General features: G+C 45.2%; 1 protein-coding gene across 8 annotated transcripts in view; it reads left to right on the top strand.

The window, feature by feature from the left end:
* The window catches only part of RUNX1 (RUNX family transcription factor 1), a 263,885-nt gene that overhangs the window by 214,207 nt on the left and 33,764 nt on the right, over positions 1 to 15,914 (top strand). For 5 of the 8 annotated variants that reach the window (XM_070252579.1, XM_070252581.1, XM_070252580.1 and 2 more), the window contains one exon: positions 5,378 to 5,569. The exons of the other annotated variants lie outside the window; for them this stretch is intronic. In XM_070252579.1, the coding sequence (XP_070108680.1) occupies positions 5,378 to 5,569 (192 nt within the window). The remainder of the gene's footprint in view (positions 1 to 5,377; positions 5,570 to 15,914) is intronic. 8 annotated transcript variants of the gene reach the window in all.

Genomic DNA, 15,914 nt, shown 5'->3' with positions numbered 1-15,914 from the left:
GGCACCACCCCAGACCTAGCATGCCAGAGCGTCTGGGTGATCGTGATGCCTACTCATGGTGAGATGTGGCAATCTATCCCAGGTCACAAGACGGCTCAGGCTCTCTTCTGTTGTACGTACAAGCCGGGAACAGCAGTGGGATGTGAAGGCAGAGCGTGTAAATTGTTAAAGTGCTCTAGTGTCCCTGTGACCTACCACTAGGCAACCCTGTATGCCTTTCTTCTCCATTCACCTGGGGTTCACAGAAATTGGTATTTCTAGGTGCACTGAGCATGGGGGTGGGGGCACTTGAGGGAGTGGGTGTGTTTTCAGACCTGGCCCCTTGCTCTCATTGGCTGTGTGAGATTAGGTGAATGACACAATCTCTCTGAACTTCATTTCCCACACATCGGTTAAAAAACAAGGCTTAGGGGCCAGCCCTGTGGCCGAGTAGTTAAGTTCGCGTGCTCCACTTCAGCAGCCCGGGGTTTCACCGGTTTGGATGCTGGGTGTGGACCTAGCACCGAGCATCAAGGCATGCTGAGGCAGCATCCCACACAGCACAACCAGAAGGACCTACAACTAGAATATACACCTGTGTGCTGGGGGGCTGTGGGGAGAAAGCAAACAAAAAAAAACAAGGCTGATTTCTCTGGCCCTTCTTGAAGTTCTCCAACCTTGTGCTCGTCTCTTAATTTAAGGATATAGGAAGAGATTACAGGTAAACGTTAGACTACCCATGTTTATATAACATTGGAGATGTATAAACATGTATATATAATATGCATTCTAATATATAATATATTGATATATATTATGTGTCATATATAACATTATATATTGAATATATTGATATATATTGACTATATTAATATATATTATGTATCATATATAACATTATATATTGAATATATAACATAGGCACAATATATAACCTGGGACAATATCGCCCAACATTAGCCAGCAGACGGATAGGTTTGCAGTTAGAAAGGTATATTTCACCATCTGCAGGGTGTGTTAAGGAAAGATCACATTCACCTTCAGTATCTTTGCTTTAAAGTCCTAATGACTTTAATGACCCTGGAACCTAGAGGTTAGAGTGTTATTCCAGGAAAATTGAGCTGTTCCCTATACACATCGATTTCTTTTCCATGGGCATAAAGCAGTAGCAAATTACGGAAAGAAAAATCCATGTTTTTATATCCATGGATATAAGATCCATGTTGTTAGTATCAGATTGATTGGAAACATCTTTTTTGTTTTTTGCTGAGGAAGATTCTCCCTGTGCCAACATCTGTTGCCAATCTTCCTCTATTTTTTAGTATGTGGGCCACCAGCACAGCATGGGCGCTAACAGATCAGTGTAGGTCCAGGCTGGGAAACCGAACCCAGGCCACTGAAGCAGAATGCACTGAACTTAACCACTAGGCCACTGGGGCTGGCCCAGCAAGCATCTTTTGAAATACATATATGCTTTTAGAAGAATCACAATGTTATATATAGACAAGAGATGTAGATTTATCTAGGCACACACACACATATATAGATAGATATCTTCTTGGTATTATCATTTTACGTAGCTTTTCTCAACTGCTTGTCATGGCAATGCTTCGAGCAGACACCTTCCTAATTTTCCTGCTGAGAATCTATCAAGAAAACTAGTAAACCCATATCAGAAACACAGACTGACATGTTGACTGCCAGAAAATTATTCTTTCCGGCTGAAATTTTCCAAGAAAAGGTGACAATTTAGCCTTATCCGTTTTCCTTGGTAGAAGATCACCTACGCTATCTCAGTTACTCACGGCCACAGAGCAACGACGGTTTCATGGAAAAGGCAGTTCAGTTACCGGTGAGCTATACCTACCTGCTTAGTCTAGTTTTTATAGCAGAAAACTGAGAGCTGGTCTCATTATCTACCACATATATCATAACATTTAGGGAGGGCCTATGGGCCTCCATCCCACAAACTGCAGGATGTGTGTCTTTAGAATGAAGAAGTAAAATTTAATGGATGAGATTAATTTATTTTTATTCCATTTTTTTTCTTTTGGCTTTTTATGGTTTTGCATATGTAATGAAAGTCTAATCAGCTACTTTTTTCAAAAATGGGAACATGGTAACAGAGAAACATAATTTAGGATCCTTTTCAATTCTGCTTAAGATTCAATAAGATGTCCCAGTAGGAGCCCTTGTGGTGGTCACTATTTTAAGGATCGCCCTGTAAACATTTACAGCTTAATCCAACATGTTCCAAAAGCGAGGCTGCCAACACACATATGATTCTCCCACAAGGTTTCATCCAGGCTTGAATTCCCTGGTGCCATCTGAAGCCCGGTACTCAGTAAGAAAGAAGAAAAGTGAATTCGATACTGGACATTTTCCATACTCTTGTATTTAAAATTCAGGGGGGCAAATTGACATTTTAATCGTACAAAGATACAGGAAATTGGAGACATAAAGCATTCATTTTCCCCAGCTTGAAAGTTTCTATCGGAAGCTTCTATATTTCACACAAAACATTGCTCTTTGGCACATGAAATCTGATGGTTTCAGAAAAGAAGAATTAGGTGTTCCTCTGATCTAGCTTATAAATGCATCTGAACCACACCTCGACGATGGTAATGCTTTTCCTCGCCCCGTGCCTTGGTATTACAGCTCTCCGGCACCGGGTGAGGACGGGGGACATATTCTCCGCACAGGCACGTGCGCTCTCCCCTACTCCCCGGCTCACACGTGGCCAGGGTGTGGCATGAACTCTCCCCCCACTCCTCCGGCATTAAACTCAGCCCCGGGACTCTCAGGGCTTAGGAAATAGCTTAGAGTGAAGAATTGTTTTCTCTGAGAGTTATGCCCGAACATTCCTGCTAAAGCAGACAGTCATCAGTTAATCTCTGTAAATGACTGCGATTTTGGCAGGTGTCAGCTGGTACAGAAATTGTTCACATGGTAAAACTTTTTTTTTTTTTTTTAAGCACAGGGCAATGAGAGGGGACTAATGGTGTGCCTGGCCACAGGAGTGGCTTACCTGGGATGACTTATTCTTGTTTGGTTTCTTGGTGGCATGTGGTCCCCAAGCTTGGCGGCTGAGGCAGACACAACTCATGTCCTTTCTTCAAAGGCTGACTGTAGACTCCAAAGCTCCAAATGCCGTGTATTCAGAATGATCTCGTACACATCATTCCCCTGGATCACCCACTGTCCTTGACATGGTGTTCTTCAAAAATGCCACTGGGTGCCCAAGGAATGTGAAGTTTTGAAATGGGTACAAAACCTGCTGGATGCCTCTGTACCATTACGTCGCCAACCAGCATTCTTTCGGAGGTGCTAGAACTCTCCAGAATTATTTTTCCTGCCTTCTTTGCTTGACTCCTAATACCGGGTGTTAGGTCCTGTAGGCATTGAAAGGGCTGAATTATTATGCTTTGAATGGTTTTGGGGTTGGAATTGTTTGTTTTTCTGCAAGGAAACTTCAGATTTTTCAGTCAGATCATCAGGAAGTTGAGAATCTGTCACAAAGTTAAGGCGGGGTGGGGGGGAGTCCAGGACAGCTCCATCCAGAGACGGAATGATGCCATGATTGACTGAAATAGAATGTTCTAGAAAAAGACATTTTCGTACTTCTGAGGGAAAGGGATGACAGGGGTTGTTCCGGGACCTGGCCCCATGGCCTTTCGCCCACAAGGCTGCTGCTTAAAATACTCAGCCGGTAAGAGGCCTCTCACATGTGTTCTGGGCCTGCGTGACTCAGGCTGTTTGTGTTCAGGTTGAGTGTTGAGGGCTGCAGGGCTGAATCAGAGTCCAGATTTGCCTTGGTGACACATGAAAAGAGGGAGCGTTGCATTTGAACTACACAAATATTATGCTGAAGTATTTTTCCTCATTTGGGAGCCAAACAGGTCTTGTTCATGATAAAATCGCTGCAGTATAGTGGGTCCTTTTTCTGGTCTGGAATTTGAGACAGTGTCAGCTGTGCCAAGGGGCCTGGCAGCAGGAAGAAACGGCAAGCCACGGAGATTTGGAACCATCATACGAGTTATAAAATTTAATTTTATAATTGTAGCGATTGGGAGCTGGGCTGAAAGGTCGTTCTCTCACCCCCTCGCTCACCCCGTGCTGGGGCGGGTGGGGTCAGGGCATCCTCTCGCTCCCTGAGGGCTGGCTCAGGGCAGGTTGGAGAGCTCTTGATCGTGGCAATGAGCAGCTGCTTCTCCAATCTGAGACCCCTTGACAATCGGGAGAATTTTATGAAATTGGTCAGTGACTTTATTCCAGCACAGGCCGAGGAAACAGCAGGGCAGCATCCTCTTTGAAAGGCGCCCCTGTGGCAGTCCCTCGGCTCTGCTTGACGGGCCTGAGGCTCCAGTTTAAAGACATTTTGTGGGGGATTGAGGAAGGAAACAGGAGGCCCAACCCTCCTGGCCCGTCCCTGTAAGTGGCCTCTGCTGTCTGCATCCTGGTGACGGTGATTTTTGCAGAGGAGCAGGAGGAGGACGCTTGCTGTCCGTGCAGACAGTGAGGGGCCCACCTTCCCCCCACCCCTGGATTCCTGGGCCCCCAGGGGAAGCCCATCCAATCTGCTGGCAGCCCCCTCGGGGCTCCGGTGGGCCTGCCTGCTGGGAATATTGGACTGGAGAGGCCAGGCTGCCACTTCCTGTCAATTCCCTCTGTAGCCGGGGCACCTGGGGAAGTCGGCTTCAGGGAAGAAAGAACGCTGGTGGAAAGCTTTCGAGGAGAGGGAGAGGGGAGCCAGAGGGGCTGAGGGGCTACTGAGGCTGGGCATTTCACAGGAAATCGGACCTCCTCAGGGGCTGTGGGTTTGCAGCCACTCCTCATTTCCTGTTGGAAGGGGCTTGCCGCTAAGCTCTAGGGCCCACTTTGCTGCCTCTCAAACCTGCCAGTGGTTGGGTTTGCAGTAAGGAGCGGCTGTTCTGATGCCACGGCGGGGGGAGGGTGGGGTGGGGGAAGAGGAGCGGGGGGGGGCACCTTTCCTGGCTGCCATAGTGTAGCCCACAGTTGGCTAAGTGCCAACAATTAATGCACCCTCTCTCCCTCCCACCATCACCACCGTCACCAGGTCCTGTGTGCCCATTGTGTTCTGCCCAGTGGAGATGGGTGCAGAGGGTTGGGGTGGGTGCCAGGGCCCAGACTGGGGGAGCACCCAGTGGCCAGTGTGACCAATGGGGCACCAGCCTGCTGTGAGGACAATAGCCCCGAATTCCCACTGGGAGCCAGCCAAATGTGCAAATCTCCAGCAAATCCACGTTGGGGGTGAGGGGAGAGGGAGGGGACAGACAAGAAAACCCCAAATTTGAGAAAATCCACAATACGTTTTCTGATCTCTTCCCTCCCTTCTTCCCTGCCTCCCTCTCCCCTTCCCACCCCCTCCCCACAATAGGACATCGTCAGAAACTAGATGATCAGACCAAGCCCGGGAGCTTGTCCTTTTCCGAGCGGCTCAGTGAACTGGAGCAGCTGCGGCGCACAGCTATGAGGGTCAGCCCACACCACCCAGCCCCCACACCCAACCCTCGGGCCTCCTTGAACCACTCCACTGCCTTTAACCCTCAGCCTCAGAGTCAGATGCAGGGTAAGTACCTGGACGAGCCCGCCTCCCACCTCACCCTCAGGCAGAACCCACCCAGAGCGGCCCTGCTCGTGTTCAAAGGGTGGTCTGCAGACCCACAGCCTGGGAGTTCGTTACACACGCAGTCTCCGGCTGCCCCAGACCTACCGAGTGGGATCTGTGTTGTAACAAGATCCCCAGATTAAAAAGCTCTGCTGCGTAGGACATAGAGAGGATATGGAGAGATATATCTGCGTGTAGATAACATCTTGAATTTTTTAAGAGTTAGCTTTGGCTACGCTATTTTCTTATCTAGCCATTAGGCTTGAAGACACACATACACACACACGCACACACGAAGCAAGGTGAAGGTCAGCATGTTTCAAGTTCTTATTGTCTTCAGATAATTTGTGGAGGTTGTATCTAATATACCTTCTTTTGAAAATATAAAGATAGAGTAGGAATGTCCGGGTCCCCTCACATCAAGGTATTATTTGCAAGAAATAAATTTGCAGTCAGTACAGAATGCAGGTTCCCCCCCTCCATGGGGCTAGCTGACAATTGCAAAAACACGGTAAAATACAGTAATTGCATAAAACCCGCGGTGCCAAAGTAGATAATTCACATAGTTCATTTACATTGTAGAAACTGCTGACGTCAATGATTATTTGCTCTGTGATACCATTTCAAATTTCCGAAATGCTGTCATTTTCTTGATGCCGTGCAGGACACAGCTGTATGTGATATGGTCACAGTAAGATTCCTTTCTCAAAGTAGCAGGCTTGTTTAACTCAAAGGAAAAGATAAGCAACACATCTGGGGGGAAGGGCAGGTGGCCAGCAATATGCCACCTGCCCTTCTGGGACAGCAGAAATTAGCTTCCCCAGGCGCTTTCTCCGTGTGAGTGGTATTGTGGGATGTGCAAGTGTCATAAGTTCTTTAGGGTTGCCGGCTCAAGAGCTCTCTCGGGGTTAGCACATGTGGCATTCTCGAAAGGCACACCCACGCTCTCGCATGGAGCCTGATGATCCGGGCTGTACGCTCTCACAATTACGTTTCTGGCGGAGGTTCTTCTGTTTGAGTGGAAATTCCCAAAGAACTCTTCCCATAAGATACTATGCACACAGCTATGAAGTGGCCTATCAGTAGAGTGGGCCTTTTGTGCACAAACAGAAACCTAAAGCTTCACTTCTGGGGGCTACCTCTCATCGACGGGCTCATCTTAAGTGTATGTAAGAAGAGATCCCATGAAATCGTTGGTTTCCCATGCTTAATAATCATGAGTACTTCTTCAAAATATGCATATTGATTTTTAAAAATTCCAAAGTGCAAGTGTGTATGGTAAATTCGATCAAATGGCCCATTAAGTGAGAGAGATGGGCTTGGGGTGAAATGACACTTTTCTTCTAAATAGAATAAAGTTCTCGAGGAGATTCCTTGATCTTGTGTTTAGGGCCATCTCAATTCATTTTTGTCTCATCTCCAGGACTCCATTTGTAACATCAAGGGAAGAGGTCTGTTTTCTTATTCTCTCAATGCATCACTGAACATTTATACTATTGAGTTGTTAAAGAGATCTGTCTTTGTCTACTGATGTTAGAACCAAAAATATTGCACGTTTTTAAAGGCAACGGAAAATTCAACCATGTGGGGGCAAGTCAATATTGTCACGATGAAGTCAGTTTTGTTTTGGACAGTTCTGGTGAGGAATGAATCAGATCTGATTTCTCTCCTTGTCAGATCTGCTCTCTTTACCAATCAGAAGAGGGGAGGGCAAATTCTTGTCCTCAGCAGTCAGCAACTCTCGAGTGGAGGCATTATCATGGATGGGCATTCTTTAGCTCTTTGGAATATTATATGCTTAGCAGAGTATCAGCTTTACCACGGAGCATCACTCTCTTCTTGTTCCTTTTAAAAACTTTTTACTTCTGCAGCATCTAAGAAATAACAGCTCCCTTTTGGAGTACCCTGGGGCTTAACTGCCCCTCTAAAGAATGTGTTAGCTATATTGCTGACGTTTTCTTTCTAAAATATGATTTGCTATTCAGTACTTCACTTGTAAAATTGTAGGAACAACTTTTGAAAAATAAGTATCCAGGATATTTTCATGTAAAACTACTTTTCCTTTTTCTTTCCTTTTTTTTAAAATTAAAAATAGGCTATTTTATCCTAGTCATGTTTTGAGTAGACCCTCGGGATTTTTTCCTGCTTGAAATGAGAAAGTTAACAGGGATAATAGTAAAGTCTCTTTCAGCCAGAACCTTCATTTTGCTCTTGACAGGTAGGGAAATGGTTATTTTCCCGGCTTAGCTCTGGAACTTCTATATTATATTTAAGAAGATGCTTTATATAAAAATTCAGCATGTGTTTATGGCTCTCTTTGAAATGGCAGCACTAGTTGTAAGAAAATTATCCCAGAAGTAATCACAGCAGTTCCACAGGGATGCCATACAGATGTGTAAATGTTTTCAGCATCGTGGAAATGTCAGTAACGGGGGGTCGGAGAGGTCATGGGTTTTTAGAGAGGCTGATACACCCCGTCTTGCTAGGGCTTCATCAGAAGTCCTATGCCTCTCCCTCTAAGTCTGTCAGTAGGAAATCACAGATAGAGAAAAATGTCTCTATTTATCCAGAATCAGATGTGCTTGAGAATCACTCAAAATAGACGTCTCAAATTATCTGAAGCAGGGTACAGATGGGAGAGAGGAGCAGGGTGCCATGCCACCAAACCACTGTTTATTTGTTGAGGTTTTAACTATAAAAGGGCTGAGGTTAATTTCAACTTCCTATTTGACCAGGTCTTAAAATTGAACAGAAAGCCATTTTGTCATGGCTACAAATTTATGCGAGTCAAGACATGGCTGAGAACTTCCACAGCTGAGTTTTAGAATTCTTTTACAGTCATGGGAAAGAGAAAGGGCACGTGTCCTTCTGAAAGATGGAACAGGGCAGATTCTAGAGAGACAAGACGCTGGGGCCGAATCGAATCACACCTTCCCCTTAGAGATGGCTTCAGGCAACCCCAGCAAGTAATTTTAAGAATTTGACTCCTGATTTATCGAAAAAGATGAACCACATTTAAGGCTGCATAATTCCCTCCTTTCTGGGAAGATGGAGAGAGAATGATATCTGCCAGTGCAGGAAACTGTCTAAACTAGAGAAACTAAGAGGCTGGTTCTGTTGTTCCTGTGTGTGTTGCCATAAACATCAAGGCTGGAGGTTTAACTCTTTAAGTGGACCAGTTATGATCGAGTTTGGCACAGGTCAGACCTTTTGTGTGCCTTATCCCGCTCTCACCACAATCCTGTGGCATGGTTTACAGACAGAGAAACTGAACCTCAGAAGTTAGCAATTGCCCAACATTTCCGAGACCGTAAGTGACCGACCTGGACTCAAACCCGGCCCTTTCTGGCCACAAAGCCAGTGCTGATGGGATGGCAGGGTCTCCTGGGCTTTCGCTCTTGGCTCGAGAATCGATTAGACACAGGGTTGACCAATGTCAGGAAGAATCCTGATGGCCAAAGGGAAGACGGGCCATTCATTTGGTAGTCAGTCCCGTATTGAATGTGTTCTATTATTACTAGGTGTTGATGATAATAATCACTGTAGGGCCAGACTCTGTGGCGGGCACTTTAACAAATTGTCTCCTTTGGGGTCATGGACATTTGTTTTTCAAGATGGGGCGAAAAGAAAGCTTAACTCAGAATAATGAATCTCTAATTGTGAGTGATTGAAGGATTTACCAGTGGGGTGAGGGCTTCCCAGCCACTCTTTGTTTACTTTATTGGGGGCAACAGCCTGGCCTTCCTATGTGTAAGAGTCTCCCTTGTGGGGCCCGTTGGGACCAAGTCCTCCTTAATATCCAAACCCAGGCAACATCTAATCAGGCTTGAGGAGTGTGGGCACCTCACTGAGTGTTCTGTATCGCCATAGGGGGCCCTCACCTCTCCAAATCATCTCCTGATTTCTAGCATTCCAAATGATTTCTGTTTTGATGGTGGTTTTCCCCAAAAGTTAAAATTACTTTGGAAAGACCATGTTCTGGTGCTCTTGTCTGAGAAGCTCTTTGAGATACTGAATCGACTGTATTTCTGCACAGCTGTACCGGGTGCTTATGTCCACCTTTATCAGCTGGGTTGACAAAAGGAAAAAGAACTTTCGACCTTCCTGTGGGAGGAGAGAGAAATCCCCTTTCCAGCCTTGGGGGTAAAATAGCAAACTACACAGCATTTCTTCCCTTCGCTTTTCCCTCTCTCTCTTTCTCTCCTTCCTTTCTCTTCTAGCAATCTAGAAGTTCAAGAACAAAGTGGAGGTGGAGGCTGTTTGATTACCGTGGAAGTAGATGCTCCAGTCAAAGACCAGAAATCCTCATATGTAAATTTATAAATGGTCTTTTGATGGTTACACAAAGCAGAGTATTCGAGGTGCTGAAAATCAACTTATGAGACTTGCTGTAAACATGAAAAGAGAATGATTTAAAAATAACTCTTATCTAGGTATAGTAGAGTTTGAGAGTCTTTCAAGGTCTGTAGCATCAGAATCTCACACTGAAAACAAGCCTGAATCAGGGGTTGCTGTGAATAAATAAAAATAAATAAATGTAAGAAGGAAGGAAGGAAGAAAGGAAGGGAGGGAGGGAAGCAAGGAAAAATAGTGGAACAGATGCAGAATGAAGAGCTAACGTGTGGGGTTGTAACAAGCAAGTTCACCGTGCTACAGCCGCATCCCGCCCCCTCCCGAGCAGGCAGAGAGGGGACCAGTTAACAGTACTAGAAGCACTCTCCAGGCAGGAACTGAGACCCAGTTACTGTTTTCTATGTTCTTGGCTGCTACGACATAAACTATAAGTTTAAGGAAAGTTTGAAAAGCTCATACTAACGAATTGCATCGTAGGCATTCAGAAAATGGGTAAGAATGATTCGGAGAAACCTAAGTCCTTGTTTTCTCCTTTAACAAAAAGGCCCAAAGTCCTTTGCCTCCCAGCTGGCCTGTGGCCTTTGTTGCTGGAGTCTGATGTGGCCACACCATGTCCACTGCCCTTGCTTTCCATTCACGCCCGTGAGTTACGTAATAGACTGAGAGGTAGCATCGACTCCATGCTCTATTTTTGGACGGGCACAGTTACCAACACAGAACTCCCTTGAACAGCACTGCTTAGATGCCTGGGATGTATTTACAAGCACCTCACAGCTAAGTACTTAATAAACCAGCCCTTCAAAGAAGCCGCCAACCTGGCGAGCTGTCAGCACCCTAGTCATCAGAACCCACATTTTAGCGGGATTGCGTTTTCAGACCAAACGTTTTCATGGATGTCATTCAAGGTGATCAGATCATGTTTTCCGGAGCGTGTTGTTAATGCCTTGTGGACATCTTTTCTAATTAAAAGAAGGAAGGGTTCACTTTAGGGCTTGATTTTAATGATGAAATATTCCTTCTGTGGATTTGAAACGTTCTGAACTTTTCCCTTATTCTTGTAACCTATGTGCCGGTGTGCACATGCACAGACACACACTCACACACACAAAGACCCACTTGCGTACACACACACACACAGAGGTTTTGTTCAGAAGAGTAAGTTTTTAACAAAGCTGTAGCTGGAGCGTGTGCTTGATATGGATGGTTAAATAGCAGGAGGGTTAACCTGTAACTCTAATGGCCAAGAAAGACAGCAAAGCATAGTGGCTACGAATGAGGGCTCAACAGGCAGACTATGTGGGTCCAAAACTGGTCTCCAACACATATTGCTATAGGACTTCTGGCAAATTACTTAACTTCTTAAAGTCTCAGTTTCCCTATCTGCAAAATGGGAGTAATAATTATACTTGGAGATCCTAAGACCATTGTGAAACATGAAGCAGTGGGCATTACAGCCAGCCCACAGGTAACACTTCATCCCCGTTAGCTGTTACGAATGGTGTCACCAAACCAAGGGTATTAGTTTTCTACAGCTGCTGTAACAAATCGCCACAAATTTGATGGCTTAAAACAACAGAAATTTATCATCTCACTGTTCTGGAGGCCAGGGTCCAAAATCAAGGTGTCAGCAGGGCCATACTCCCTCTGAAGACCCTAGAGAAGGATCCTTCCTGGCCTCTTTCAACCTTTGGTGGCTCCAGACATTCCTTGGCTTGTGGCTGCGTTGCTCCAGTCTCTGCCTCCATCTTCACATAGCCTTCTCCTCTGTGTCATTTCCTCTTCTGTCTCTTATGAGGATGCTTGTCATGGGATTTAGGCAGCACTCAGCTAACCCAGGAGGATCTCATCTTATCCTTCACTTAATTATATCTGCAAAGACCCTTTTTCCAAACAAGGTCATATTCGCAGTTCTACGAGTCAGAAGGTGGACATATCTTTGGGAAGGGGGCACCATTCTACCCATTACACTAAGGTAGAAAGGATAGGGGGCATCAAGTGAGCCCCAAAATAACCTTCCCATGTCCATCCCCCAGAACAGATATTACAGGCAGGTAGATGTGAACTCAGGGTCTCATGCCTGAACACCTCTACGATGTCTTCTGGCTACTGTCATTTTCTGGAACTCAATATCGCGATGCTTTTATTTCTCAGCCAGGAAAAGTATGATTTTTTTTTCCAGATGAGATTAGATATTTCTTAATACTTTCTGCCCCTATGTAGATGGAACCAGAGGGCCCAACAGTGCTATGTAGAGAAAGAGGGCTCTGCCCTGTGTCATGGCAGCAGTGCAGACCAGGAGACAGGAGGCCTGGGTGCCTCATGCCCTAGCCCCCAAAAGCACGTGACATCGTGGATGGTAGTAACCATAGGAACAGAGGATGTCACCAAGACCACGGCCAGCCAGTTGGGATAGACTCAAGAATTTGACCTCCAGGAGCAGCTAGGCATATCACTGTTGTTTTGAACAAGCTGCCTTTTTTAAAGTGGCTTTATTGCAAGGCATTGTTGACCACACACCCATTTCAAAAGCCTGGTGATTCACTTTGCATATCTCATAATCCCAAATTTACAAATCACCCAAAGATAGCCTTTCAAATTTGGATATTTAAAAAAGAAACTTTGACTGCAGCCATGAAGTAGTATTAAACTTTAGCAAAAGTTTGTACCAAGAGAGGAACAAACAATTTATGCTGATTTCATGAAAAAAAGGCTCTGGTTAGAAAGCGACTCCTGTTTTTTTGTCAGTAGCAGTTCTGCAAAGTGAGTTGGTTTTACTCATTTGCATTATGTTTCCTCACGTCATGAACAGCAATGCAGGCCCACTGTAATTGGGTTATTTTAGGGCTCTTTAAAATTCAACGTGTATGATTTAAATAACTCTGAGGAACTGTAATTCTGTCTTTCCTTATTTCCCTCTGGCTTTCAGAGCGGCGAAAATGTACAGAGGCAGAGAGGTTCTCTGGCCTCAATTGTCAAGAGCCACCTCCGTGTATATTTGTATTATATTTTCACATTTTACTTTCAAAGCCTTAGCCCCATAGGAGCTTTCTTATTATTGAACAATTGCCTTCAGAGCAGTAGAACAGACCAATTATTATGGAGATTAAAGATACCGATTGCAAAACTCCTGTAAATAAAATCTTCACTGACAAACCCAGTTTCTTTCCACAGACTTTTCTTCCATAATCTCTTTCTGGCAGAACATTTCATGTTTTGATACTAGAGATTCAGTTACCAACCACAGTAAATAAAACAAAATAATAAGAAAAAATAATACTATAGAACTCACCCGAAAAACAAACATTGGCCAGTCGTGTTTATTTTCTGCTTCTTTGTGTGCTCTTGAGGACTCATAAGAAATCCTCAAGCAAGGAACAGAAAAAGGAATGTTCTTAACCAATGGGTTTTTGATTATCAAGCTATGGAAAGCCTTCAGATTGAGTGGTAGACAGATCAGGCTCTCCTAAATGGTATGGAATATAGCATCTATGTTTAAAATAAAGAAGCATTTGCAGGAGAAAACAGAACCCAAATGAGCCATGGGTAGGAGAGGTTGGGCAGCAAGGACAGTCATTTCCTCCAGACGCAGGCTCAAGTGCCACAGTCCTGGACACTATCATCATTTCACACCATCTTAGGGTCGTGTTTAGGGTTCAGAACATTCCAAATATAGTTTCAAGATTTTGAAGAACATCTTCCAATTGTCATTGATAGCAAGAGTTAACTACCCCTTCTGTAAATGTGATTCTCCTTAAGATGGAACCCCCTGCTTTCCTACCTGGAGGGAGTATGGATGAAAGGGAGGAGGAGGCAGTGGGGGACTCTGACCCCCACATCTCATGTCACCTAACAGCTACTTGGTGGCCATGAAACCTGAGCTTTAAAACATACACCATGAACTGAAAGAGTGCTTATTTCTGCACACCTTCTTTGTTCTTCCACCCAATGTCGCCGCATCGAAGCCTCCGTAAGTCCATGGAATCAATTCTGGTCAAGAAGATTTGGGCCACTGCAGTGGTGAGCTCAGTCCTTGTGCAGTCAGGAGGAGGATGCACTATGACCTTTCAACTCTAGGGTTTGGGTGTGACCGTGTTGGTGTCGTAAAAGCAGAGCATCTTAGGGAAGGTTGAGTCAGCCCTCAGTGGGGCCTGGATGAGTCAGTACTACCCTGGGGGTCAGTAGCTCACTGTTCGGGGCAGTTAAGTCTCCCAGATCTGTAACTTGCTGGTTCCCACAGCAGAAGTAGTCCTCTTTACAGTTCCATTCGCGTGTTCAAGCTGAGTCATTCCAAGGCCAGACCCAAGACCCAGAGAGCTCTACTGTGCCAAGGCCTCATTCCATCTTTGGAAGGGCTACATACACACTCTTATAGGGGATTTTAAAAGAACATCTTGAGGTCAAAAGAGAGGAAGAAATAATCTGACTAGTGATTGCATTTCTTGGAGTTGCAGGTCATACCAGGGAAGCGAACATGGCTGTTTTATGAAGTCTCATGGGGTTATTGCACTGTTGTGGCCACTCACACTCCATTAGTGCATCTCTCTGTACATATCAGATGGCAAATTATATAATGATAAAGTTATTAAAATATCTGTAAAAGTCAGCACAAGCTCAAGGGCTCGACTTGGCGTTTCTGCCCCTTAAGTGGTTTATTTAGATCGCTCCTCTTGAGGTCTGTTAATCTTCATCCGTACTTTGTTGTTAATTGCCTGCTACGTGGAACAACGGTAATTGCCTGAGTTTTAAGCCGTGCTTCTGTTGGTTGTCCAACAGGGCTGGTGTCTTAAGGATGAACGCAGACATTTTTGAAACATGCAATTATTTTCCCCCTAGTTTTGAAACTGCTGCATGTGTCTGTGGTGTTGTCTGTACCTGAGTGGTTACTGGAGGAGTGGCTACAGCGAGATGATGACAAGGACATTGCCTGGTTCACACATTTACCAAAGGCAATAACAAAATAACTACAGCTCACATATATAGAAAGGGCTGATGCTGTTGGTTCATTCAATCCCCACCACCAGCCACCCATGAGGGGCATGACGTGGTCCTGAAGGGTCCTGCCTGCTGTGCCTGCTTAGCCGCTGGGCAGCCATGTGACCTGGCACTCTTTTCTTTACCACCAAGTCCCAGGCCCCTTGTCTACCATGTAAGTGATAAACGAGGTGGTCTTACACTCTCACATTCTGTGATTCTGGAGACTGCTACTCCTGAGGATTAACAGCCACGCCTAAGATGCTGAGGAACGCCAGTGGGGATGTCCCCGAGCCCCTCACTCTGCTGCCCCTGATTAAAAGGCTCTTTTTTTCCATAATATTTTTGCTGTGCGATCAGGCTTTCTGAGCCACCATATGTTGCTAAATGAGAGAAGTCATTGCCCAGACGTGGATCTGTTTAATTTAATGTGATTTTCCACAATTTACAAAGCATGACTTTAAAATTGAATTTGCGCAAAATTACGGATGGCCAATTCAGGTGGAAGGGAGAGGAAATCTTGTTATTCTTATTCCAGAATCTCTTCCCGATTTCCTCATTTGATTCTTTCACGCCTTGGGGGAGGGGGTGGGGGGAGACGCATTAGATGGTCTGTAAGGATTTTCTCTTCTTTCTCACTCTCTCCCTGGTCATTCATGGCTCCCTCACAGGGAGACACAGCAGCCTGGGGATGTCAAGGCAGCATGCCACTTCTTCTGTCCATCCATCCCATCAGTCAGGATAGAGCTGCTCCTCCCATCTTATCATCAAAGGGACTCAGAAGGGACCCCCCAGAATGCACTTTACGAGGAAAGCAGAATCTAGATCCATAAATTAATGCTAAAATCTGTATGGCAGATGATGGGTATGGACTTTGGAATTCAAATCACAGGTTGGCCACTTCCTAGTTATGTGACCTTGTGAGAATTACTTAGGTCCTCTGCTCCACTGTTCCCCGTCTGTAAAATGGGCATGATAATAA

Source organism: Equus caballus, chromosome 26, assembly GCF_041296265.1.
Source record: "Equus caballus isolate H_3958 breed thoroughbred chromosome 26, TB-T2T, whole genome shotgun sequence".
NCBI lineage: Eukaryota > Metazoa > Chordata > Mammalia > Perissodactyla > Equidae > Equus > Equus caballus.
Note: the sequence above shows the minus strand (reverse complement) of the source record. Positions and strands in the feature narration are given on the sequence as shown.